This window comes from Clarias gariepinus, chromosome 16 (genome assembly GCF_024256425.1).
Source record: "Clarias gariepinus isolate MV-2021 ecotype Netherlands chromosome 16, CGAR_prim_01v2, whole genome shotgun sequence".
Classification (NCBI taxonomy): Eukaryota; Metazoa; Chordata; class Actinopteri; order Siluriformes; family Clariidae; genus Clarias; species Clarias gariepinus.
Window position 1 is genome coordinate 22,725,709 of NC_071115.1, and position 27,461 is coordinate 22,753,169.

The following is a 27,461-nucleotide window of genomic DNA, read 5'->3' on the forward strand; positions in this document are numbered from 1 at the left end:
ATCTGAATTTTTACATGAATGAAAGACTAACATTGTTCTGTGTTGTGTATGTTCATTGTGCATTATAACATTTCCGAGAAATCATGGATTTACAGAAATATATTTTATCATTTTAAATAAACAAAACATTGACCGTCCTTACAAGTCTACACTTTATTTGTATCTTTTTTATGGATGAATCACACCAGCCGCCCTCAACATGGCATCCAAGGGGACTCAACCAAGTGCAAGTTAACGACTTCTGAACACGATTGGACCGAGCTACGCTCAGATGAAACCGGAAATGCGTGCCGAGCTTCTCTACCAAACTCGCCCGAGGTCTCTACGATTGGCTATGAAGATGGGCTCGAGACCAAACACTCGCGTGCTCGCTGCGCAGACTCACTAGGTACACACTGATAGAAACGGTGACTTCCGCCTTCTACATAGTGCACTATGGATGTAAATTGGGACTGAGCCAAGGTCGCTTGGTGTCTGACTGGGCGGGATTCCGGACGTCTGTTTAAGCTTTAGAGTTTTATATCTGTGATCTTTTTTTTGGGGGGGCAAGAATAATTTCTTATATGTGTATATGTTTGGATTATTTTAAGTAAGAAGGGTGTGCTGTAGTTTTAAATATATCGTTTCCGGAAACGCAGTGTTAGGGAGTTATTTTTAACAGCCCTTGGAGCAACTTGAAAGCAGATGATTTTGTACTTAACCCTAGATTAAGACTAAACAAAGCTAACACGGGGTTGTTTAGAGTGCGCGTACCGTTTCCAAGCGAACACAAATTCCACGGACGTTATCGCTGCGTTTATTGTTCAAATTAGTTCGAACGCGGCTGCCATGGAGACGGGCGCGCGCCGTTTCATCCGCTGGCGGAAACACAGTCATCACTAGAGCGCTGCCTTTTGTTCCGCGGAGTTGTGTTGGATTCTGTCAGAGACTCTGGGGCAGTTCAGGGGGGGTAAATTATGGCACCGCACAAGCCCGGCTCGGATCCCTACAGATCCGCGAAAACACACGCCAGCAGCCTGGCTATGAATGCTGCCAAGAGACCGAAAATGGAGCAGCTCCAAGCCGACCATGAGCTCTTCCTGCAGGCCTTCGAGAGTGAGTCCCGCGCGCTCCGTTCTCTCTCTCTCTCTCTCTCTACAAGCTAAACAATTCAACTCTGAGCGAATTAGCCTTTGGCTAACAATAATGTTCGACTAGCCTTACAAAAATATCTTCTTCTTTGCCCTTTGTAACACGTACAATAATCGCATCCGCTCATTTATGTAACACGTGTACGTTATAACACTCTCAGTTTCATTTACTGAACAAAAATAATAATGGTAAAGAATCTATATGTTAAATTAAAAGTTATCTATGGGTATCAGGCTAAAGATAGCTGGGAACTAACTTGCAGAAGGTAAAGTCAGAAATGTCTGTATGCTAAAGTGAGATGTTTCCCAAGGTTGGACATGATAAGAAGGTAACAAATGTCTGCTTTTGGCTTTTAATAAGTTTAACAAGCAATTCAGGGAGGCACGTGCATTAAAAAGATACGACACGTGCGCTCGGCGTGTTCTCCTTAATTTGGGTATTTAGCTCTTTATCTCTAGCTTTTATTTATTTATATATATATATATATATATTTTTACTCTTATTAATATTAAACAAAAAGAATTGAAGAGGAAAATAAGTCACTTGGTTAAGACGGAGTTAGCATGAATGTTTCTTTCTTACTTGGCTACAAAAGCCACAAATAAAAGCAGAAACCTTCTCTAAACACTGAACATCTCAGTTTTAGGAGTGTTAGTCTATGACCACATTTAGTATAATATTGTCTTACGTTACAGATTAAAAAACTGGAAACGTGGGTGTGGGGTTAAGATAACTTTGAATGTTTTTTTCTCAATAACATCGAAGTACATGTTCAATTTTGAGGGCACTTCTGTGAAAAGGGAAGGTACCTTTTTAATAAACTTTTTTACCGAGAGTGCATGCTAGAGTAAAGTCACTCATGTACAATATGATGTACCTTAATTCTTTAATAGTTGTGATGTTCTTACCAGAACACCACAACGACCTGCTTAGGTTATTGTGTATGTTTAGAAAATATTATTAACCAATGCTAATACTAACTTACATTAAAGCCAAACTTAACCATACTACACCATTGTTAAACCATACTAGTATTATGGCGTACCATGAAGAAGTAAGACTGTACTTACCGGTATGAGGCTATGTTTAAATCATAGTAGCATTATTATTCCCATGAAGTACTACAGTAATATCATCCTTATCCATATATTATATCTTATTCATATAATTCATATTTAAACATGTTATACTGTAGTAAAACAAGCATCAACATCAAGCATAAACATAATCAAGCATATTATGCCATGACCTGTAAAAATGGATATGGTGCTAGGAAAAGTTGCATAAATGCAAGGCTTTAATGGTACTTTTCTTAGTTAAGCCTAATTACTGAATGTCCAATATTGTTCCCTTTAGGGCCCTTCTGTGAAAAGGGAAGGTATCTTTTTTAATAACAAAAAATGCATGCTACAGTAAAGTCAGGCATGTACAACATGATGTGCCTTAATTCCTCCAGTAGTTGTGATGTTCCTATATAACTAAACTAGAACAATCCGCTTAGGTTGTGTGCATGATGAAGTACTAAGACCGTACTTACTGGTATGATGCTTTCTTTAAATCATAGTAGAATTATTATTTCCATGAAGTTCTACAGTAATATCAACTTTATCCAAACTTTAGGTGTACCCACTAAGTATAAATCCCTACCGATATTATGACACACTTAACCCATATAGCTCATACTTAAACATGTTATACAGTAGTAAATGCATAGCATAGTTTATCACAGAGTTCTGTAGTAAAAATTAAGCCTAGTATGCCATAGTTAAACCATAATATAATAATTTAGTTCATCATGAAGTTCCACAGCAAAACCAAATCTAAACTTACTGTTCTATAGGTATACCATACTAGTATTATGGTTACTAAGACATGCTGTAGTAAACCCGTAGTTAAGCATAGTTTTAACTATCGTTAAATCATTGGCAGGATTGTGATTTACCAAGGAGTACCACAGTAAACTGACCACAACCATTTCACACCATAGTAATATTACTTTTAAGGATTTACATGAAAGTAATCATGTTAGCCATAGTAAAGTCATGGTAAACTGTAGTGATATTTCTTTACTCTACCCTGGGTAAAAATGTGACCAAATGAACAATCGTACGTTCTTAAACAATGTTAATGTTTCTAAGATAATTATCTCAGCTTTTATTATTCATAGTTCTTGCTTTTAAAGCTAAACTTTTGGTCATAGAACATTTGTCCTATTGTCAGGATTCAAACTGGTGATCTCCCAACGATTTGACAGCCATATGGCTAAAATTGGCAGTGCCCACTCGGGGAGGGAGATCATAACGCTATTCTCTGTGAATCAAATTGGCTTTAGCCAGTTGCAGGCATCTGAGAGCTGCTGTATGTAGATGAGGCTGGATGGCACACTTCTCCAAGTCTGCATGATTAGATTCGGGAGAAAAATATATAACACGTCTAATACAGTACTGTGCAAAACTGTTAAACCACCCTTCATGTTTTAAATGAAATTATGCATATTAAATTTACACGACAGGCAGAAAAGAGCCTAAAGATACCATTTAAAAACTAGGTTGTATGTGATAACCTCAGCGGCAACGTTATTGTCGATCTTGTCTGTTCAAACCACTCAGCATTTAGCATCAGCAGTATACTAATGACTGCCCTGAGAATGATCTATAGGTCACTGTGTGGTCCAGGGGCTGGATTAAAAATGAGAGAAAAAACTTGTCGAAAATAAGTAAAAAAAAGTCTAGCTCTTTGGAAGCAAAAAAGTAAGCCAAAAAAATGGTGGCTCAAGACCTATGAATTTTACTGTGTATATAAAATATAACACATACGGTCATTTTACTGTAGGTAAGGAATAGATACGCCTGACTTCAGTTGCATCATCAACCCTGACACAGATTCTCAGTAGTAACTGGTATATTCATGGTTAAAACTAAATGCTGCTATGTAACTGTAAATTCATGAAGAAAATAACATTTTGGTCAGGACATTTTTAATTTAATAGCAATTAATAGACAGACAAGATACTGATTATCAACATGCCTGGTTTTAACTTGCAAATGGTGAGCTGAAACCGTTTAATTTTGCTGAGTCATTGAAGGGGGAAACAAAAAAAAAAGTTGCTTTCTCGCTGTGTGACAGTTAAGCAAAACATTTTGTTTGGCTTAAATCTTCCTTTCACAGCATTCTGTTAGAATGTCTAAGTTAGACATAGGTGTGTCTGAGTTGTCCATGCTGTATGACTGCTTAGATAACTAGGGAATAAATATTGATATTATGAACTGCCTGGATAAAAAAATATATATATTGAAAGGTGTCAAAATCCGTTGATGTCATACCCTGGTCATTCAGGCAGTCATTTTTTGCCACATAACATTGCTGAGCCTAGACCTGACCAACTGAGGCAACCCCAAATCATAGCACTGTCTCCAGAGGCACTGGGCACTATGCATCATTGGTGTATCGCATTACACACTTCCCTTCTTACTCTGACACACCCATCACTCTGGAACAGGGTCAGTCTGAACTCATCATGTTATAACCCATTTCAATTGCTCCAAAATGTAATCTTTACGCTCCCTAGTATAGAAGACCCCCCCCCCCCCCCCGATTAATCTCATTAACAAGTTGATTTCCTATCGCCACAAAGCTGTTTAGTCCCAATCCTGTCGGTTGTTGTCACGTTTTACATGTGAAAATTAGTTTACTGTCCTTATTAAAAATAGACTCCTGATTTCTGCTGTTCTGAAGTTTTTTTTTCTGGTATTTCTCATGGCTAATCTAATTTTAGTAAAAATTGTCCTACAGGGAACAATATTGGACATTTAGTTTTTTTTCTTGGCCAGGCAGTGCATTTATAAAAGATCTGGTCATACTTTTCCTAATTTGTAGTTAAATTTGATGTTGAAAATTCTACTAAACAAGTAATTTTCTGTCATCATTTATGCTGTAACATGAAACACACAATAAACCAGCAAAGCACAAATTTCTGAAGACTTTCTTGTTTCAGAAATGATTGTCACAAACCTTTGGCACTGAAGATTCCTATCCATAATGCCTGATATGCGGCTCCTTACAGACATTTAGTGACATAGTGTTACACCCAAGTGTCAACCAAAAGACATCAAAATTTATTTAGTTAGGGGGCAATTTCTGCCTGAACAATCACCCTAACTGCTTATGATGATACTCTTGGTACATGTTTAATTCGGCATTTAATTCTGTCTTTTCAGAACCTACTCAGATATACAGATTCCTTCGTACGAGGAACCTCATGGCTGTAAGTATATTTGTCTTTTCTGCTTCTGAAACAGTAAAGCTGACCACAGAAATATAAGAGAAGTGACTGTATTTTTTGTTTTTGCCTTTCTTTTGGTTTCAGCCCATTTTTCTGCACAGGACCCTCACGTACATGTCCCACCGCAACTCACGAGCCAGCAGCAAAAGGTAACAGGGGTTCAGCTTGAAAAATAGGATAAATTAATAATGTGAAAACATGGTGAAAGAGACAGGTATGTTCAACAACCAGAGGGGAAAAAAGGGCCTACTTTTGGCTTAAGGTTTCTGTTAAAATGTAACTTTTTATTCCCAACTTGCTTCACGATCGCACAGTGCTGTAACTTGTTCAGTTCCCACCACCAGCTGTACTACACACATTATCAGGTTGATGGTCGAACAGTTTTTACTAGCCAAGTTAACTAGCATGCAACGACAAAAGATGAACTAAGAATCAGGAACATGTTGGACATTTGGAAAATGTAACAAAACTGGACTATAAAGTGCAACGTAAAATCATTATGTAACTCTTTAAGAGTTGAGATTTATGCTTAAGAGTCGCTTGAGAGTCGCTTTATGCTTAAACAATTTGAGAGAAAATGACAAATCTAATTACGGCCCAATATAATTTCTTTTATTTGCACCGTAGAGACTGATTACATGGAATTTTCACTGGTGTTGCGTTGAGGGCACAAGCACAATAAAACTTGGTTTGATGTGGTAATGATAATCTAACAAAATCTTGGAAAGTAACAAATGGGTAACAACCAAAACATGGTAAAGTACACTTACCTTCTGGTCTGCTATCCAATATTTTTTTCTTTCAATTCATACAAATAAATACCCTAATTCTATTATTTTTTTCCTGTTCATTAAATCATAAATTGGGAAGGCATTACTTTTTTCTAATAAAAAACATTCAGCATTTTTGTGTATTCTGAAAACTTCTTGTTGGCTAAAATTTAGCTTGTAGTATGTAACATAAATAAAATAATGGGAAGTGAATTTTAGTAATAGTCTATACAACGCAGCCCAACATTCTCACCACCTGTAGCATCAGCAGTTCTGTTGCCATAAACCGGCAAAACCACTAACTGGCAAATACCCCTCTGTAGCAGCAGATGAGAGATGCAGTAACTGTCTGGCTGACAGCAGGAGTGTGTAATAGTAAAGCATGGCAGTGTCCAGCGATTAACTGATTCTAATAATTTCTCAGTGACTTATTAATACAGTGTCACACAGGGTGATAATAGCAAATGTTAGAAAGCGTTTTAACAGTGCCTTTTTTTTTCTTCTTTTTTTTTTCCTGAGCAAAACTATTCAAACAGGCAATTAAAATAATAATAAAAAAATAAATTGTTGTTTTATAAATGATGTATTACAACATACACTGTTTCGTGTTTAAGACGGAAGCCTCAGTGTCGTTTGTGTCTTCCTGTCTGTCAGAAAAAATTTTAACACGGACGATCTGATCTTCAAAGTGGAAAGAATGAAAACGGAGCAGGAGGCACACAAGTAAGCTGATCTCGGCTTATCTGTAGTTGGTTTAAATCTTTTAATTTTTTTCCGCAAGTTCTAAAGTGTTTGACGCAGGTTGTTGACTCATTCCTCAGTTTGACTTCACACCTGCAGCTCACCTTCTCCGGCTTCTTTCATAAAGTTGGTAAGAGCTTCTATGCTGATTTTTACATTCTCGTATCACAGTACATACAGCATTTTCTCGCTGCTAAGTACAGTAGATATACTAGTATGGTATGTTTTATGTTCGTGCATGCACTTGTATTTGTTTCCTTTTTTTTTTCTTCCTTTGCTTGTCTACCCTTTTGTCATTCTCTTCAAGAATCCACACTCGTTTCAGCTTATCCTGTACTCGTTCATATTTTTAATAACAGAGTGATAAAATGTTTCAGATAAGACACAGAACTGTGAGAACGAGGAGAGCTCTGTGTCACTGGAGGTGTTGCTCATCAAAGTGTGTCATAAGAAGAGGAAGGTAACAACTCTACACTCTCACCCACACTTAACCCTGTTCCACAAAAAGCCGCATTACAGTACCCATGAAATGTAGCTTGGTCTTTCTTAGTGCTGTAAACACAAATAGACTTGTGTGGGTTTCGGTGAATCTTTATAGCTGTGGTCAAAACTTTGATGATGCAAATATTAATTGTAGATCTAAGTTTTTAGATCTTTTTGTCAGATGGTACTATTATATTCCGAAGTATAATTAAAAGCATTTCACGAGTATCAAAGGCTTTAATTGACAGTTACATTAACTTTATGTAAATATATTTGCAGTGTTGACCCCAGACTTTTGCAATTCGCCTGTCAGTCAACTTCTGGGCCACAGCCTGATTAAAGGCAGCCTGTTCTTAATCAGTGCTTGGAGTTTGTCAGAATTTGTGTTTTTTTTTTTTTTTTTTTTTTTTTTTTGGTGACTTAAAGACCCACTTTTGGCCACGGCTGAATATTTCTGGAAACCTGTTTAAAGTGTTTTGATGTTTCATCCTGTACTCATCAAATGTGTATCCAATCAAAGGCTCGCTTGAACACGTTTGTCCCGTCCCTGTAAACACCCTGCAGCTATCGGCTCTGCAAGTAACAGCAAATATAGAGGGGGGACACACACAAAAAAAACACACTGTTAACGTGCTGGCAGTAAGGATAACAAGTTAGCTAGCTAGTACATATAATAGTTGTTTATACAGAACTGAGGAGGTAATGGAGTCCAGGCAGAGCTATAGGGAATATCAGCATTTTTCCCCATGACCACAAATTATACTTGGACAGAACACTCTTGTATTAAGGGATAACCTCAATGTGGGGAGGGGAAAGAACACAGTAAACATGTGACTGGAAAAAAGTATTTGAATCTTTTTTTTATTTATTTATTTTTATTTTTTTTTACATTTTTTTGTTGCATATTTGTCACACATTAAAAATTGAGATCATCAAACATATTTAATATTCCACAAAGATAACCCGCGCAAATACAAAATACACTTTTTGTATTATGATTTCATTAATTAAGGGGAAAAAAAAATCTGTCCAAACCTGTCTGTCTCCATGTGAAAAAGTAATTGCCCTCAAACTAATAACTTGTTGTGCCACTCTTGGCAGCAACAACTGCAGTCATGTGTTTGTAATAACTGGCAATTCAATTCAATTCAATTTTATTTGTATAGCGCTTTTAGCAATTTTCATTGCCGCAAAGCAGCTTTACATAGTCAAAAGAATTATTTAAGTTTGTATGAAATGTGAATTTGTATGAATCAAAATGGTCAGTTTGTCCCTGGTGAGAAAGCCGAGGGCGACAGTGGCAAGGAAAAACTCCCTGAGATGGTAATAGGAAGAAACCTTGAGAGGAACCAGACTCAACAGGAAACCCATCCTCATTTGGGTGAAACAGAAAGCAGTAAATGATCTGCATTTATACAGTGTGTAGGGTGGGAGGCAGTTCAGCTATAATAGCTGATGCTAATTGATGTTAATATGGAGTCCAGGTAGTTATTGAAGACCCAGGTAGACTTGTAAGAAGTTCCAGTCATGAACTATCGAACTGTCAAGTCCCCAGAGAAACAGTTGCCAACACCAGTCAAGGCCAGAACCATTTTCTAGGTAGAGAGAATCATTCCCAGACACCAGACGCATCCCAGAGAGACACACTGGGCATCCATGTGACGAGATCTTCAGCCAGAAGCGGGGCACCAGGATGGGTCAGACAGGTCCGGAGGGCAGAGGGAGTCTGGATCACTGGCAGCTCAGGAACGACATGTGTAGCTCGACAGAGAGAGAGAGAAAGAGTGAAAGGGGGGGACAGGAGGAGAGAGGAAAAAGAAAGAGGGGGGGAAAGAGAAGAAGAGGAGAGATGGCAGTTAGGTATGGTCACAGTCACACAATGTATAATTTGAATGTATATTAACTGTAGAGTGCAAGCAGAGACTCCGGCAGGACTAACTATGACAGCATAACTAAAAGGGAGAGCCAGAAGGAAACACAAACATGAGGGCTTCCTGACATGTAAAGCAAACAATCACCTCACCGTCAGCAAACCTGAGTGATCAATGAGAGTGAGGAAGACAGCATCCAAACATACCAGTTCACCATAATACTCTACGTCCATGAGTCCCCCAGATCTGCTCCTTTACCTATGGCAAATCTATTTATAAAAATGCTTGGCTAAATAAATAGGTTTTTAGCCTGGACTTAAACACTGAGACTGTGTCTGAGTCCCGAACACTATTTGGAAGACTATTCCATAATTTTGGGGCTTTGTAAGAAAAAGCTCTGCCCCCAGCTGTATTTTTCATAATACGCGGTACTGACAAGCAGCCTGCATCCTTTGATCGAAGTAGGCGTGGCGGATCGTAAGGCATTACAATAGTCCAACCTAGAGGTGATAAAAGCATGAACTAGTTTTTCTGCGTCGTTTAGCGACAATAAATTTCTTATTCTGGCAATATTTCTGAGGTGAAAGAATGCTATCCTGGTAATATTATCTACATGTGCTTCAAATGAAAGGCTGGAATCAATAATCACACCAAGGTCTTTCACTGTTGCATTTGATGGAACAGAAAGGCCATCTAAAGTTACGGTGTGATCTAAAATTTTACTCCTAGCTGTATGCGGTCCTATGACTAGAACTTCTGTCTTATCCGGATAAAGCAGAAGGAAGTAAATTAGCATCCAATTTCTTATGTCCTGCACACATTGCTCAATTTTAGTAAGCTGTTTTTTCTCATCAGGTTTTGCTGAGACATATAACTGTGTATCGTCAGCATAACAATGAAAACTAATACCATGCTTACGGATTATGTTGCCCAGAGGAAGCATGTAAAGGGAAAAAAGCAGTGGACCTAAAACTGAACCCTGCGGAACGCCAAACTCCACTAGAGAACATGCAGAATAATCACCATTTAAGTCTACATACTGATAACGATGGGTCAGATAGGATCTGAGCCAGGAGAGGGCTGTACCCTTAATTTCCACTACATTTTCTAATCTGTGAAGAAGAATAGCGTGATCAACAGTGTCAAAAGCTGCACTGAGGTCAAGTAATACAAGCATAGTTACACAACCCTGATCAGAGGCCAATAGAATGTCATTTACTACTTTAACGAGCGCTGTCTCTGTACTGTGATGAGGCCTAAATCCTGACTGATACAGTTCATGTATGCCATTTTTATGTATATATGAGCATAGCTGCTCCGCTACTATCTTTTCCAGGATCTTATTTGATATTGGTCTGTAACTGGACAGCTGACAGGGGTCGAGGTCAGGTTTCTTAATTATTGGTTTGATAACTGCTAATTTAAAAGATTTTGGAACATATCCAATGCTAAGTGAAGAATTAATTATTCTCAACAGGGGTTCTATTATTGCTGGTACTATCTGTTTAAGAAAATGTGTCGGTACAGGATCTAATATACAATGAGTTTTTCACATCGCTGTGGAGGAATTCTGTTTCATTCTTCTTTGCAGAGTTGTTTTGATTCAGTCACATTGGAGCGCTTTTGAACATGAATGACGGGTCATGCCACAGCATCTCAATCAGATTTAAGTTCGGACTTCAACTAGGCCACTCTAAAAACTCATAACATAACTTTTATTATTTTATTTTATTTATTTATTTTTGAGCTATTCAGAGGTAGACTTGCTGGTATGCTTTCACGTAGGGGCTGGTAGGACTGGACAGCTTTTTTTTTTCTCTTAATAAAATAAACCAGCATTTTGAATTTATTCACGTTATCTTTGTGTGATATTAAAATCTGTTTGATGATTGTGAGACACGTATGCTTTTTTTTTCTCCCATTTTAATCAGGTACTTTTTCACAGCACTGTAAGTGACGCATAATAATGTTCTACTAGTATGTCTGTTAAAGATCTGGTCTCTATTTCTTGTGATACCTGCAGGATGTGAGTTGCCCCATAAAACAGGTTCCTACCGCAAAGAAGCAGGTGCCATTGAACCCGCGGGTGAAGACAGGGATGTGGCCGACCATAACTGTGCCGAGCCAGGAGTTCGAGGCCAGTAACAGCCACATGGTGAAGTCTTACTCACTGCTCTTCAGGGTCACATGTCCTGCAGGGAGGGAGATCGGAGCCCGAGACAACAGTAAGTCATATCCATTATACACTGCACACAAATCCATGTCTTAATGAACTAAAAACGAGTTCAGTTACAGACACCAGTCACCAAATGTCAAGTTTGTTAGGTTTACTATTACAAAGTGAAATGTTGTTGCAGAGAAGACTTCTGTAGGTGCTGACCGCATTAAGTTATAATGATTATTCACTCAGAATGTGAAAAGGGAAGTCCAGTGGAGATTTCGTCAGGGACAGTATGAGCCAGGTGATGAAAGTACACAGTTCTTGTTTCGTAAAAGTGAGAATGCATCACGGTGTGTCATAACTGGTCATAGGCTTTTGCTTCCACTGTGTGACCATTGGTGATGTCACAGTACACTCATAAACATTATGTGTATTTGCACAGACGTTGCTGACGAGCTACCCGGCAGGAAGAAACGTTACTCCTCCCACCGAGATGACGGAGAGACAATGTTTGTAGCACAGATGACAGTGTTTGATAAGAACAGGTGTGTGTGTGTGTAAATGTGACTCAAATTAAATAAGTTTCATGTCAGTTCTTGAACACTTTTTTTATATTATGGGTGTTTGTTTTTTTTTTGTGTGTGTGTGTAAAGGCGTCTGCAGTTGCTGGATGGCGAATATGAAGTGTCGATGCAGGAGATGGAGGAGTGTCCTGTCGGCAAGAAACGAGCCACATGGGAAACCATCGTGGACGGAAAGGTGTAACGGAAACGTTTATTAACAAGGATTAGTGTTGAAGTCACAGAAAACGATACATCGTGTTAGTTGTTTTATAGCTAGGAATAGAACAGGACAAAATGGAGAAAGAGAACTGTAGGAAAACACACAGCCATGGATGTTAACCTATGCTGTCCGCGTATGTTGTCTCTCAGTGGGTTCCTCCATTCGACACGTTCTCTCACGGCCCGACTCTGAAGTTCACGCTACGTTGGACTGGCGAGGAAAGTGACCTCACCACGGCACCGATGGCCCGACCTCTCGCTACACGCAACACGCATACGAGTGGCAGCGAGAACCAGAAGACTAATACACCTAAACCATCACAAACAGTAGGTATGGCGACAGTAAACTTTCCTTTTATGATAATGATGGCTAAAATCTTTAATTTTATGATGTTGTGACTTTTATATTGATTAAAATAAAGAGCATTTTCCTTAGTTGTTAAATGTTTAGATAATGGCATGCATGGAAAATGAGCTTTAACACAAGCTCAGCTTTATTAACAGTTACTAACACGACATTAATGTTTCTGCTGTTTTGTTATGCAGCTGTTAAAGATCCTGTCAGCTCAGATGCGCTCTTGCGGAAAGAGCAGGTTCACATTGAGCCTCGACAGAAAATCCGCATTTATTATCAGGTAGCATGTTTTTACTAACGATAAAACTTGTATGCATTCACTCAAGCACATCCTTTCGTCTAATGTGTTTCAGAAGCTTTTGATTTATGTACAGCAAAAGCATTTGTATAACGTTACCAATGTTGTTCTAGCAACATGCTTATAGAAAGGGAGAAAAGAAAATAATGCTAATTTCTGACTAATGTAAAAAAAATGGTGCTGTTTGCTAAAAGCCATTTTTCTTTTCAAACTCCATAAAGTTTTTGTATAACAATAACACGCGGCAGCAGACGGAGGCTCGAGACGACCTGCACTGTCCCTGGTGTACGCTCAACTGCCGTAACCTGTACAGCCTCCTCAAACACCTTAAGCTCTCTCATAGCCGCTTCATCTTCAACTACGTGGTAAGAGGATAAAACTTTGACTTTTTTCTCTATGACTTTAGCAGAGTGTGTGGTTTAAAAATGTAGTTTAGTGCAAAAATTAGTATCCCCTTTTGGTTTCTGGGTGCAATGTTTCCCCACAGGTCTAAAATATTCTTGCGGTGGTAGCCAGCTGGTTGGGCTGTCATTACCTGCAGCACAAAAGTGATTTCCTACATGCAGCAAACAACAAATACATTTGCCTTTAACACAATATTTAGATTTATTTGATATTTCTGTTAATTTTACATTTCGAATATCAAACCTACTAACCTTTCCCTTAATATACCCATATTTAAAGAGTAAGAGCAAATAAAAAAAAAAATTAAGAACTAAAGACTTTGGCTTACAAACATAGTACTATTTGTCAGAGCACGTAGCCTTTAATGCGCGCACAATATTTTGGCCATTTTTGCATTACAGTCTGTCACAAAGAGCAGGCTGAGCCTTGAGCAGAAAGAGAAAATGGATTTTTAACCTCTCTAATGAGACTTGCTTTTGCTTTACATGCGTGCTGTACACACACGTACAGACACAAAATAAAATGTTTTACACACACACATGGTCACCATGTTATAGTAAACAGTACACGTGTGCACGGGTAAGAGTGAGAGACGAGCACTAAGACCCAGCAGGGGAGACGATTACCCACAATTCCGCAGTGCAAGAGAGAGAAAAACTGTTGGCTTAGTTGTGATCACGTGACGCTCGGTTTCAAAACAAGAAGCACATCCGTGATACATGATGCTCAGTACTCGTTTACCAAGACTTGTTTGTTTTTCCAAGACAAAAATTATTAAAAAACGCGTTACTTGCAATACAAGGTTTCACTGTACTAGGTTTTAATGCGCACACACATATCGCACAAATGTTTGGGACCGCTTAGTGATAGTGATAGTTGTTCTTGAGTTTTCTTTTTTTTCTCTACATTGTAAAGGAATGCTGAAGGCATCCAAAATATGCAATAATCTCCTTTGAACAGTTAATGCTGAGATGTATCTGCTACTCATGATAATGCCTTAATAACGGCTCTAATCCAAGGTGCGTCCTCATGGCCTTTCGACATCTGGGTGGCTTACCCCGACTGGGAACGGGGGCTTTAAACGCGAACACGACTCCTAGCCTCACTTTTCTAAAGACAACCAAGCCCAAGATCCACTACAATTATTCTGCACCAGTCGTGCCCAATCTATTGGCTTTGGAGAAACGGAAGGCCTCTAATGTACACCTTTATTTATTTATTCATTTATTTATTTATTTATTTGTGGGGTCAGTAATAAGTGATACAGTGGCTTGCAAAAGTATTAGGCCCCCCTTGAACTTTTCCACATTTTGTCACATTACAGCCACAAACATGAATCAACTTTATTGGAATTCCACGTGAAAGACCAATAAAAAGTGGTGTACACGTGAAAAGTGGAATGAAAATCATACATGATTCCAAACATTTTTTACAAATAAATAACTGCAAAGTGGGGTGTGCGTAATTATTCGTCCCCCTGAGTAGAACCACCTTTTGCTGCAATTACAGCTGCCAGTCTTTTAGGGTATGTCTCTACCAGCTTTGCACATCTAGAGACTGAAATCCTTGCCCATTCTTCTTTGCGAAACAGCTCCAGCTCAGTCAGATTAGATGGACAGCGTTTATGAACAGCAGTTTTCAGATCTTGCCACAGATTCTTGATTGGATTTAGATCTGGACTTTGACTGGGCCATTCTACCACACGGATATGTTTTGTTTTAAATTATTCTATTGTTGCCCTGGCTTTATGTTTAGGGTCGTTGTCCTACTGGAAGATGAACCTCCGCCCCAGTCTCAAGTCTTGTGACTCCAAGAGGTTTTCTCCCAAAATTGCCCTGTATTTGGCTCCATCCATCTTCCCATCAACTCTGACCAGCTTCCCTGTCCCTGCTGAAGAGAAACATCCCCAGAGCATGATGCTGCCACCACCATATTTGACAGTGGGGATGGTTTGTTCAGAGTGATGTGCAGTGTTAGTTTTCCGCCACACACATCGTTTTGCATTTTGGCCAAAAAGTTCCATTTTGGTCTCATCTGACCAGAGCACCTTCTTCCACATGTTTGCTGTGTCCCCCACATGACTTGTGGCAAACTGCAAACAGGGCTTCTTATGGTTTTCTTCTTGCCACTCTTCCATAAAGGTCAACTTTGTGCAGTGCACGACTAATAGTTGTCCTATGGACAGATTCCCCCACCTGAGCTGTAGATCTCTGCAGCTCGTCCAGAGTCACCATGGGCCTCTTGGCTGCATTTCTGATCAGCGCTCTCCTTGTTCGGCCTGTGAGTTTAGGTAGACGACCTTGTCTTGGTAGGTTTACAGTTGTGCCATACTCCTTCCATTTCTGAATGATCGCTTGAACAGTGCTCCGTGGGTTGTTCAAGGCTTTGGAAATCTTTTTGTAGCCTAAGCCTGCTTTAAATTTCTCAATAACTTTATCCCTGACCTGTCTGGTGTGTTTTTTGGATTTCATGGTGTTGTTGCTCTCAATATTCTCTTAGACAGCCTCTGAGGCCGTCACAGAGCAGCTGTATTTGTACTGACATTAGATTACACACAGGTGCACTCTATTTAGTCATTAGCACTCATCAGGCAATGTCTATGAGCAACTGACTTCACTCAGACCAAAGGGGGCTGAATAATTACGCACACCCCACTTTGCAGTTATTTATTTCTAAAAAATGTTTGGAATCATGTATGATTTTCGTTCCACTTCTCACGTGTACACCACTTTATATTGGTCTTTCACGTGGAATTCCAATAAAATTAATTCATGTTTGTGGCTGTAATGTGACAAAATGTGGAAAAGTTCAAGGAGGGCCGAATACTTTTGCAAGCCACTGTATATTGCCCCACTTTTTTTCAGCACAACCTAGGCAATATGATGAACTGAATTTTATATCATTTTAACCAACTATACAAACATCTGATCAAAATCTTTTTATTTTTTTTAAAAAAAGGGGGTCACACAGGCAAAGAAATGTTACAGGTTTATAAGATTATATTTTTTTTACAGTTATTTTTGGTTGTTTCTGTGACCGATAATAATAATACACTTCTTCTAAAAGTGGGGAAACACTAAGGTGCATGAATATCCGCAAGACAGAATTCTCTGATTTTTGTAATGTGAGATTTGTCCTTAATTCATTTAAGTTTGCTTAATTATTTATTTATTTATTTTATACCACTGTTGAATTGGTGTTCTATTATTGATATTGTAAATTCTACACTCTTTTGATTGTTGTTACTTGTCCTGGTAAAGGAACCAATGATGGGACATCTAACAGTCCCATGCGAGAGGGTAAAGTGTTCTAATTTGAATTTAAAATTTGTCTTCTGTGCCGAACAGCCTCACCCTAAAGGAGCTCGCATAGATGTGTCTGTGAATGAGTGTTATGATGGATCCTATGTTGGAAACCCTCACGACCTGCACTGCCAGCCTGGCTTCGCCTTTAGTCGCAACGGCCCTGTTAAACGCACCTGCGTCACACACATCCTTGTCTGCAGGTCAGTTTTGTGTTTGTGCATGTTTGTGAGAAATAATAAGACTATATACACCATATTTTTTTTCGGCTGTACCACAATCAGGCCTCTTTTACCCCTTTTCCACTGCTCTGGTTCCCGTGCCGGTTCCCAATTTTGGAACCAGTGCCGCACTTTTCCACAGAAAAAAATTGGTGCCGGTGCCCTAAAATAAGCACCGAACCGGTCCCTAAACTATGCTGGTCTAGTTGCGAGAACCCGTGACGTCACGAGCGGTGGGCAGAGTTATAGGGAGCGTTAAAAAAAAAAGAAAAAAAAAAGGTGTAGACCCAAAGTCTGTTAATGTGGAGCGCGGACCAAACAAAGCTCTTTTAGCAATTTGGACATTCGCCAAGATTCAGCAGAAATTGGAAAGTGCTTTAAGAAAGAAAAAAAAAGGGTATGAGGAATGTGAGAAGAACTAATAGTCGCAGGCTTCACACGAACAACCGACCAAATAGTGAATAAGCTAAAAAAAAAAAAATGAAGAAAGACTTTAAGCGGTTATAACACGTCGAATAAGCTGCCTTTGGATACTGAAATACATTTTCATACTAGTTTGGAGAATAACCAGTAAACTGACTTCGGCCATGGTCGTTTCTGTTTAGTAGGCGTGGCCTGTGAAGTATTATCATGCAGCTCCCGCTGAGCTCCTGTCTAGTGTAAATGCACCTGGCACCAGTGTAGTGGAAATGAGGTATTTGTCCTACCCACTTACAAAAGTGTCAGCTAGCCTGGAAAAGTGCTACGCCTGCTGACATATAAATAGGTGTAACGGTAGGTGTGGGGAATTTTGCCAAAGCCCTAAAATCAATTGCAGTACAAAATGTGAAATTTAATAAGAGACAGTTACATGAAGGCCCAGCTCTTGTTCTGGTGAGCATTTTCCCCTGTTTCAAATGGCCTTTTAATGCCTTGACAGGTTTAGCCCTAACATAATGCTGCTGTTTTAATTTCAGTTCAGTTTAAAATTCAGCTTCTTTATTGGTTCCCCTCATCTTGCAGTGAAGTGTGATGGTGATTGAAGTGGTGTGTTCACAGGCCGAGGCGCACTAAACCAAGTCTCTCCGAGTTCCTGGAGTGTGATGAGGTGCCGCTGGAGCAGAGGAGGCCGTTAGTAAGCGGCCATAACCGCCTGTACTTCCACAGTGACAGCTGTATGCCGCTACGTCCTCAAGAGATGGACGAAGACAGTGAGGACGAGAAAGACCCTGAGTGGCTGAGGGAGAAAACAGTCATGGTGAGGAAACACTGCTTAAAAAAATTCAAACAAGTTGCAGTTGGTTGTTGAACTTGGTGCGAATCTCATGTCCATCAACAGTCCTCTCTATTATATAAAGCGCAGTAAGGAGGAGTCTATGAATAGAGACTAGGCTATAAGATAATGATCAATGAAAATGATCCGAGGCTGAACTGGCTGAGTTTTACTGAGCATATTTCTCAGCATGGTCTTATATGGCATGTAGTTGGCTGCAGAATAGGCCTACTGTAGTCTGGTTATTTTCAAAGTATGTCTATGGTGTTTTCTTTACTGAACAGGATTGTCTCATGAGGCCAGGAATTCAGCTTTAGCCTTAGAAACAAGAGATAATTCCTGAAGAAGTTGTGAAATAGGGGAACAATGGTGCATCCCTTTTGCTAAACAAAATCGAGGGAATATTGGCTCATTTGCCCACACAATGCACAAGATATAAGCATTTATACTGGCTCAGAGTCCAGCCAGTATGTGAAGGTGGTGTGGTTTAGCCTGGTTAACCTAGCAACAGCCCTGGCTGCGCAGCTGACCCACACACAGAGAATGTACGGCGTTTTGCATTAACTTAAATAAAGTGAACCGTTATTGCTAAAGGTTCAGTGGGTTGTTTAAGAGAAAGGATAGGACGGCCATTTAAAAAAACAAACAAAAGAAAGTACTATAAAAACAAACAAAAAAAACGTAACATACTAAATTCTAAACAGTAAAAAACAATGCTATCCTATGATAAAGATGAAAAGACTTTGTCATTTTCATTTTAGTAATACAGCGAAATTTGAATATTTCAGTTTTATGTCATGTCCCAAACAAACATTCACAAGTCTCAAACCATGAACGTTTTGGTGTAAGATCTGTCTATTAAAAATTTTTGGGAAACCCATTTTAATTCGTTTGAAATTTTATAGTCATTAACTGACTACTATGCGATAATGAGACTATGCGAGAGTACCTGTTAAAAAAAAAATTATTGTTCTGTTTGTTAGTTTTTTCCTCCCCACTGACTCTTCCATCCATAGGCATGCAGCTGACTGAAGTAACGTTTGTACATCTGTACTTGTGCTAGTAAGTTAACAGCTAAACTCAATAATAATCTCCTATCTTTCTCATTGTAGCAAATTGATGAGTTTACTGATGTCAACGAAGGAGAGAAGGAGGTTATGAAACTGTGGAACCTTCATGTCATGAAACACGGGTAAGTATCTCCCAGTTATTTTCCCAGTAATATTAACAATAGCAAACAAAATTCTACCTAACAAAATTCATCCAGTTAAACTGCACTTCAATGTGGTTTAATACACAGCCTGTTATCCAGAGATATCTCAATGTTCCTAAAGGCAAACCTAAAAGTGATAACCAGCCTGTCCGTTATTCACACAAGTTAAAACGCTTTAAACATTAACCTGTCCTACATTCAGGAATGCCTTGTAATGTTCTGTAAGGCGTTTCACTGATGTTAATTAAATTTGGAACATACACGTGAGACACTCAGAGAGGGATAATGTTGCTAAAGCTATTAGAAGCTCTAAAAATCTAATTTTGAAAGGAGTTTTAGACAAACCGACACTGGGCAAGCGACTGGCTGTTTCTCAAATTAAGTCAAATACTGCCCTGAAAATAATGAGGCTTTTCTAAATGCCTGACTGGTTGTGTTTCAAATCAATTTAAACACTGCCTTACTAAAGGTGACTTGACTTCTCTGAATGACTGGTAATAGGAGCAGGAATCTAATTTCCTTCTTTCCTCTCTTTGCCGTGATCAGATTTATAGCTGATAATCAGATGACTCAGGCCTGCATGCTGTTCGTGGAGAACTACGGCTCCATCATTGTGGAGAAGAACCTGTGCCGGAACTTCCTGCTGCATTTGGTCAGCATGCACGACTTCGGCCTGGTGAGCACATTGATCATTGACAGGGCCATGGGTCGCCTGCGCCAATTTAAACCAGCTCGGAACAACGATGTAGCAGAACCTGCGAAGGAACACCCCTGAAAGCTAGCAGAACAGAAATTTTCTTTTCTGAGCTTTTACAGACGACAGGAGCTGCCAGACCACTGGATGCAAGATCATTCATTTTAACCGTAAAGCAACAGATTATTTGGAGCTAATGAACTACTTCGTGCTTTGAAATAAACCTGGGTGCTATTTTTGTACTTTTTTTTTTTTTTTTTTTTTTTTTTTGGCACCAATTTTCAAATGAAAATATTTTTAATATATTTTAAACTGTGTCAAATAGGGGTAAGACTTGGCCTTCGTGACCTTTTATTAATAATGTCTTTTTTTTTTTTTTTTTTTTGGTTGGTCAGGTGCTTTTTGAAACTGTGCGTTTACGTTCAGGCCACAGTAAACCATTATTAAAAGGAGAAAAAAAATTTCCATTAGCACATCTGGGGGTCAACAAGGGATGGGCTTGGGTTAAATTCGATCACCTTTCATTATGTTGCCACTCGCACAATGTCTTAATGGGGATAAAATCTCAGTGTAAAAAAGCCAGCTATCTGAAAATAGAGGCATGATGAATAACCTGTCTAGCAATTGTGAAAAGTACCTAGCAGTTAAAAAATGACTGGGTAACTAATGATTCCTAGTTTGTGGTGTCAGACTGTAATTCACAAATTTAATTCAAGCTCTATCCTTGATGTCGGGTTGATGTTGATCACCACAATGCACAAGTACAAAATCTTCGGTTAATTTTGATATTGGACAATTGGAACAAATTATTCTTTTTTTTGGAGGGGGACTGATCAAGGACTGGAATACAACGTGGGGCATCATTTTCTCATGTCCAATTAGCCATTTTGTATGCCAATCCAATAATCGTGACCTTTTTTTTTTTTTTTGTATTTAGTTCTATTTTTAATTCGCCACTTGTTTTTGATCTGCTTTGATTGGTTAAAAAAATTGACTTTTCTTACGCCAAGTAATGAAACTATTGCTAATGGGGGGGAAAAAAATCAGGATTGCACAAAAAAGTCTTTATTTCCCAACCCTGATGTCTAACATATGTTGGTGCACATGCCCTGATTCTGCCGAGTGACAACTCTCGAAGAATCTAAAGCTTAAGCTAAAATCTCATATCCGTCTTCGGGCGTTTTTCACATTAGTGCCCCGGGATAGTTTTTGAGAACACTTGACCCCAAAATCTGGTTCATTTTGATCTGTGAAAAAACAGTTGTTTCGTGCTCATGAACTGTTCCTGAGACCACTGGAAAAGGTAGTCTCAGAAGCAATACAGAATACTTGGGTGCAGATCAAATCAGATGAAGTAGCAGTTGAAAGCTTACCTCAACAGAAGTAGATTGCTGTTCAGATGCGACATCATTGGTGCTGTCATTCTCTCCAATATCTACAAATCCAAAGCTGATACAGGTGGATGCATGCATGAGTGTTGCTCTTGAACGAAATACCAATAATAAAAGGCAACTTCCTTGTTCATTTTTTCTCATGTTTATTGGTGTATTGGAGGGTGTAAATACGCAAGCATGTCTGGGAATGGTGCACAAAAACAACGTGAACTCTGACCAGCGGGGGAGGGGAAAACAATCGTTTCTAATTACAGTATGAATCAATTGTGCCCAAAGTGAAAACGCCCTTAGTCTCAAACCTATGTTGGTTGACATTATGTAATTGGATTATAATCAACAAAAGGACTTAAGCCAGCTTAACATTAAGGATGTCTGTAAAAGCGGTCATTTTTTAGGGGTGTGCAAAAGTATTGGGATACCCAGTTACTCCGGGTATTTAATATTGAAAAGCTGCGGCTGGCAATATTATGATGCGCCATCCTGGTGCGCATTATGACTTGAACATCTCAGGAAAGTTCAACAGTAAAAAGTTCGATTCCAAAGCTTCAGCATTACAGAGCTGCAGCACTGCGACATACCAACATGTTAAGCTGTTTAATACACCATATTAATACGCATGTTCTTGCAGCTCAAAATCAGGCATGTTTCATATCCAGTAGGTCAAAGCGAAACTCTTGGAAAGCTGGATGATTTTAATAATGCTGATATGTAGCTGTTCGAGAAAACATTTCCCTTGTTGACCTTATGGATGTCTTACCCTGTAAAATCAAAGCACGAGTGCGAGTTGGTAGAGGAGATTGTGTTTCAAAAAAAAAAAAAATTTTAAGCTGTAAAAAAAATTGTTGATTGACACTCCCTTAATCAATGGCATCAGGAGTGTGAGACTGAGACACACGTACACACATGTATACACAGATCAAGGTGCTAAAATTCAAGTGTGAATGTCTAACTGTTGCACTGAAACCAGGTTTTGTACACTGGGTATGTGCCTGTAATCGATGACTCGAGTTGATCCATGATGCTGTGAAAGATGTGTGGTCTCTCTCTCGTTTTCTTTTCTGGTGCAGACTTGTTTCTTCAAGGTATTTTATACAGCGATGCCTGCTTTTTCTTAGCGGGCTGAAGAGCTCTAATGTACGCTAGCGAGGAAATTACATTTCAAGTCTTTTACAGCAGTTAGTTAAACATAAGTGTAATTTTTGTCCACTTGGAGAGAACTTGGCAGTTCTCTACTTCGAAGCATTTGAAGCTAATAAATGTTACATATTCATTTACCCGTCGCTTCTTAACTTGACAACTTTGAATTTTAATCAGTTTATCATACTAAGAAGCAAGAAGTTTAACATTACTAGCTACTAAATGCTAGTTACTCGGGTACACCTTGTGCTAGCTATATTTCAAGATATCTGGCAGCTGATACAAACATTCCTGTTCATTCACAGCATGTGGAATTGTTTGCTTTTGTGTAAATTCTCAGAAAACCAGCACAGCTTATTTAAAAAATTTAGCCATGAAGGATTGGCTAAACCTTGCGGCACAGCAATTCCGTATAATCACATGCCTAAAGCACACATACACATTACACAGGGTAACATACATACACAGGGTAACACACACACACACACACACACACACACACACACACACACACACACAGTGAGCCTTGTGAGCAGGGAGACACCTTGCAGAAATGTTTACACTTCTATGTATTTCATCCAGGATCCAGAATTATAGTGTGGATGTTTTAGTCATGTAAAGGGTTTTGTTTTTTGGTTCTTTTAGACCAAAAAAATTGAGGAATGCACTGATCCGTATTTTTCTTTTTTAAGTTTGATGCTCATTTATTTCTGCACAGATCTAATTGAGTTGCAGAAATGGATTGTAAACACTTGATGGCTCACCTTGGCTGTTGCTTTCTTGGTACTGCTCTCTTATATTTACGTTCCATCACACTTACGCAGTTTAAGGAGCATTAATTTCTTTTGGTTTGAAACTAGGGCTTGTGTTTGGTTCTGGGTAAATGGCACATCTCTAAAAGGAATCAGACTTGAACATCTTCAGTCTAGATTGGTGCATCCCTAGTGGGAAGTGCAGGTTCTTTTGTTTTTACTTTCTCTCCTTTTTTTCCCCCCTTTTTGATATATTTTAATAGCATTGTTTTTCTTTCGTGCTGATTATGTTTCAAATTATTTTTCATGTCCTTTTTGCTGTTTTACTTTGCTTTAACCAAAATGCAGTGAAGGGCACGTGCAGCTAATCAGGGTGTACAATAAATCTGAATATTCCGAAGAACATGACCGAGCCGAATGCTCTGTACAAACGTCTCATGAGAATCCTTATTTTGGATGAATTTCAAGATGGCGTCTTGTCTTCAGCAGAGAAAACAGTACTGTAGTTTTTCAGAATAAAACTGATTCTTTTGGTACCTTTTTTTTTCCACAAACCCTGATGCATTTTTAGAAATGTTTTTATATAAGTGATTGATTTTAAATCAATCAGCACATGACCCAGATTTTTTTTTTTTCCAGAATAAGCTTTGAAAATCGTATAATGTGGCTTATCAAGATCGATCGGGAAAAATCGACTCTGTTGTTTATCGAAATTTTTTCATTTGGCAATTCATGTCAAAATCTGTGTTTAATAATACATTTTAAATGTATAATATGTTTAAATTTAAGGTGGTAATCCTGTAGGATTCGCACAGAACAGCATCCTGTGTGGTAGTAACAAATTATTTGCAAGGTTTGTTAAGAATTGTAGCAAAATCTGAAAACATTAATATTGAATCAGGATATTTATAAAATCATGAAACTTACGGAATCGGAATACAAATCAGCACCTGGTTATCGTGTTATCGTATCAGGATGGCTATGGTCATTCCTGTCTCTAATGGCTTGTGCCAATATGTTTTCACATTGTTAACTCTGCCTGTCTTTTTTTTTTTTTAATAGTGGCTACACCTCTACTCCTAATAAAATAACAGATGCAGTGTAAAAATGTCAAGCCAGTCTTCTGACAAAATGTTTTAGAGTACATGATAATGTTGGATTCTAAACCTCACTATTACTCACTATTATCATTTGTAGAACTGATTATCGGCACGTAGCCAAACGATAGATGCAAAAAAAAAAAAAGAGGATTAAATCTTATGATAGGGATTGTTTTTGTTTGATTTTGTTTTTGGGTGGAGTTGAGTTCAAATACCAAAGGGAGCGATGCTACTGCAGTGCTTTGAAACTCTTTGAGTGTCCATTTTGGAGGTTTCGCTTTATTTCTGATGAAGATTTCTGCAGAAATGTGACTTTACCAGCTACAGACTTTTTTTTCCCCCCCAGCGCCTCAAATGGAGATCAGCATCGTTTGCACAAGATACGACTGGTTGTGGGGGAAAAAAATCTATAAAATGACTAAAGCCAGTTTGTTGGTGCTTTTGCTCAAAAAGAGTTTTTTTGTTTTGTTTCCTATTTAAAAAAATAAATAAAGGATTTTTTTCATTGCCAATGATTCATGTGTTGTGTTGTTCATTTTCACTAGATGGTACGCAGAATAAACAAAATCAACACTGCTATTTTTTATTAGAGGTGTTTAAGTCGAACTGAGACTTGTCATGAAATTTCTGGCGAAGAAAAGGATAAAACTGACAAAAGACTTCAAATACAGTAAAGTGATTAGACTTAGACATTTGAATGGTGTTTTTAAAAGTTTTTAAGGAAGGCCATACGTCTGTGAACGTCTGTGTTACTAGAACTTGGCTGGGAGTTGTTGCCACATTAGCCATACTGTCCTGACCTACTAATACTGTTCTTTAAATTGCCAGTCTATAGTCACATACTTGTAAAAGTAAGGGAAGCTAGTATTTAGACACTATCATTATTAATTTTGTTTTTATTCACTGATCAGACATAATATTAAAACCATCTCCTTAATACTACTGTATATAGATCCCCATAACAGATCTGACTTATTGAGGCATGAATGCTGATTGTTGAGCTGTGGTATATTGCACTAAGAACTTACTGTAGCAGCTGATCATTTAAGTACTGGAAGTTTCTGGCTTCCAATGATTAAATTTGTTTTCCAGTAAATCAACAAATGCTTGATTGGATTGATACAGAGGCCTAGAACACTTTGTTCCTAATTATTTTTTTGCTGGGTTTCAAGGCACATTATCCTGGTAAAGGAAGCCACTGCCATCAGAGAATACTATTTTCACAAAGAGGTGTACTTGATCAGCAACAGTGTTTAAGTAGGTGAATATCAGGGACCAAGGTTTTCCAGCAGATACACATATATACAGAGCATCACACTGCCTACACCCGCTTGTCTTCTTCCCATAGTGCATCCTGGTTCAAAACCTTTCCCAGGTACGTTATGTACATCCAGCCAACCACATAATATAAAAGAAAACATGATGAATCTGATCAAGCCGCCTTCTTCCATTGTTCCATGGACCACTTCTCATGTTCATGCTCATGCCCATTGTAGGTAGGTATGGGTCAGAAACTCTTGACTGTTCTGTTACTATACAGTCAACCTTTTTATCATAGCCAGTGCACCCTCCCTATGCACATTAATGAGCCTTGGGTGCTGATTACCCTTCTCCAGTAGTCCTTCCCTAGACCACTTTTAGTAGGTACTCTACGAACCACTGCAAATTGGATAAACTGTACTGTACTGTTTTGAAGATACTCTACCTTGTTCTCTTTTCAGGCTTCCAACACATCTTTGAGAACGCACTGTTCACCTCCTGCCTAATACTGTCTTCGATTCATATTTTCTTGTATATCCCATTTTTTTTTTAATATTAGTGTTTTTAATACTTTTAAACAGGATTTACTTTTCCTGTTAGTGGTTTTAATGATATGATTAGTGTATATTTCCAGTGCTTTTTTTATTACACGTCTTTTAAATTTGTACTTATAAGAGAAGAAGTTAGCCGACACCACAAATGAACAAATTTTGTGCTGATGTTGGCAGAGTTGACAAATGTTTTAAGAACTAAATTGTTCTCCTCCAGCATTCCTCTTGACAAGTCATCTTCAGTTCTCCAAGGTTACAAGGGTGTGTTCTGGCTTTCCTGAAACATCTTGACAAATTCAGTTTCTTGGCACATTTCATCTAATATGTACCAGAACATTTGTTTCCTTTTGAGATGCATAATCCCTCAATAGCATTTGTGGATTTTTCTTTCACTATGAAACTTTTATATATTGGAAACTCTTTTAAACCTTATGATTTTATTACACCTCAAGTGGAATCATTTAAGCCTTTTTTTGTTTTTTTTTATTTTGATAATTCTGGTTTAGAGCTCATGAAAATGAAAAACTTCAAAATGAAAATTTCAAAATTCTCAAAAATTCAAACAATTAAACTCAAACAAAATCTTAAAATATTATAATTTGATTACTATTAAAATGAATATACATTATACTATTTAAATATTATACTGTATAAAAAGTGTGTCTTATGATCTGGTTCTGTACATGCATGGGAAAGACTTACTTAAGGTAAAGCTGACTTAACAGTTGACCAGAAAATAATCACTGACACCCTCCATAAAGAAGGTAAGCCACAGAAAGTCATATTAATGAAAAGATAACTGGAAGGGAAAAAGGCAGGAAAAGGTCTGACCTAGGGCTGTGCAATTAATCGAATTCTCCGCAACACAGTCATCCATTAAAGACACGCTCTTCAGTGCAACTCTGTATCCATCCAGCTCAGAAAGGCACAAAAAAATAACAGATGCCGTTGCATCCTTTTTAGCCAAAGACATGTGCCCTATTAGCACGGTTGAGAACGAAGGATTCAGGAAAATTATAAAGCGTTATGCTTTGCCATCTCGACACCATTAATAATAATTTATTATTTATAATTCATTTATTATTTTATTTAATATTTGTATTTTATTTATTACTTGTTTTCAACAGATTGTGGAAGTGCACTACATTGTTGATCTTGTTTGCCTTTATCTGTTTTATGTCTTAATCTGTTTTAAGGAGAATTCACTGTTCTGTTCAATAAATGCAACATATTTCCAAAGATTTCAATCATGACCAAAATAATCGTGATTATGTTTTTTTCCATAATCAAACAGCCCTAGTATGAC

At 38.3% G+C, this 27,461-nt stretch overlaps 1 protein-coding gene across 1 annotated transcript; it reads left to right on the forward strand.

Moving 5' to 3' along the window:
- Positions 1–489: 489 nt before the first annotated feature.
- On the forward strand, positions 490–22,629 carry suz12a (SUZ12 polycomb repressive complex 2 subunit a). The gene is made up of 16 exons (XM_053514588.1): positions 490–1,095; positions 5,349–5,395; positions 5,498–5,562; positions 6,838–6,906; positions 7,005–7,054; positions 7,302–7,384; positions 11,302–11,503; positions 11,882–11,984; positions 12,093–12,198; positions 12,372–12,552; positions 12,768–12,856; positions 13,096–13,239; positions 16,627–16,784; positions 17,841–18,039; positions 19,167–19,246; positions 19,814–22,629. Exons 1-16 carry the CDS (start codon positions 957–959, stop codon positions 20,040–20,042), a joined length of 1,944 nt encoding a protein of 647 aa, XP_053370563.1. The 5' UTR covers positions 490–956; the 3' UTR covers positions 20,043–22,629.
- The last annotated feature ends 4,832 nt before the right edge of the window (positions 22,630–27,461 follow it).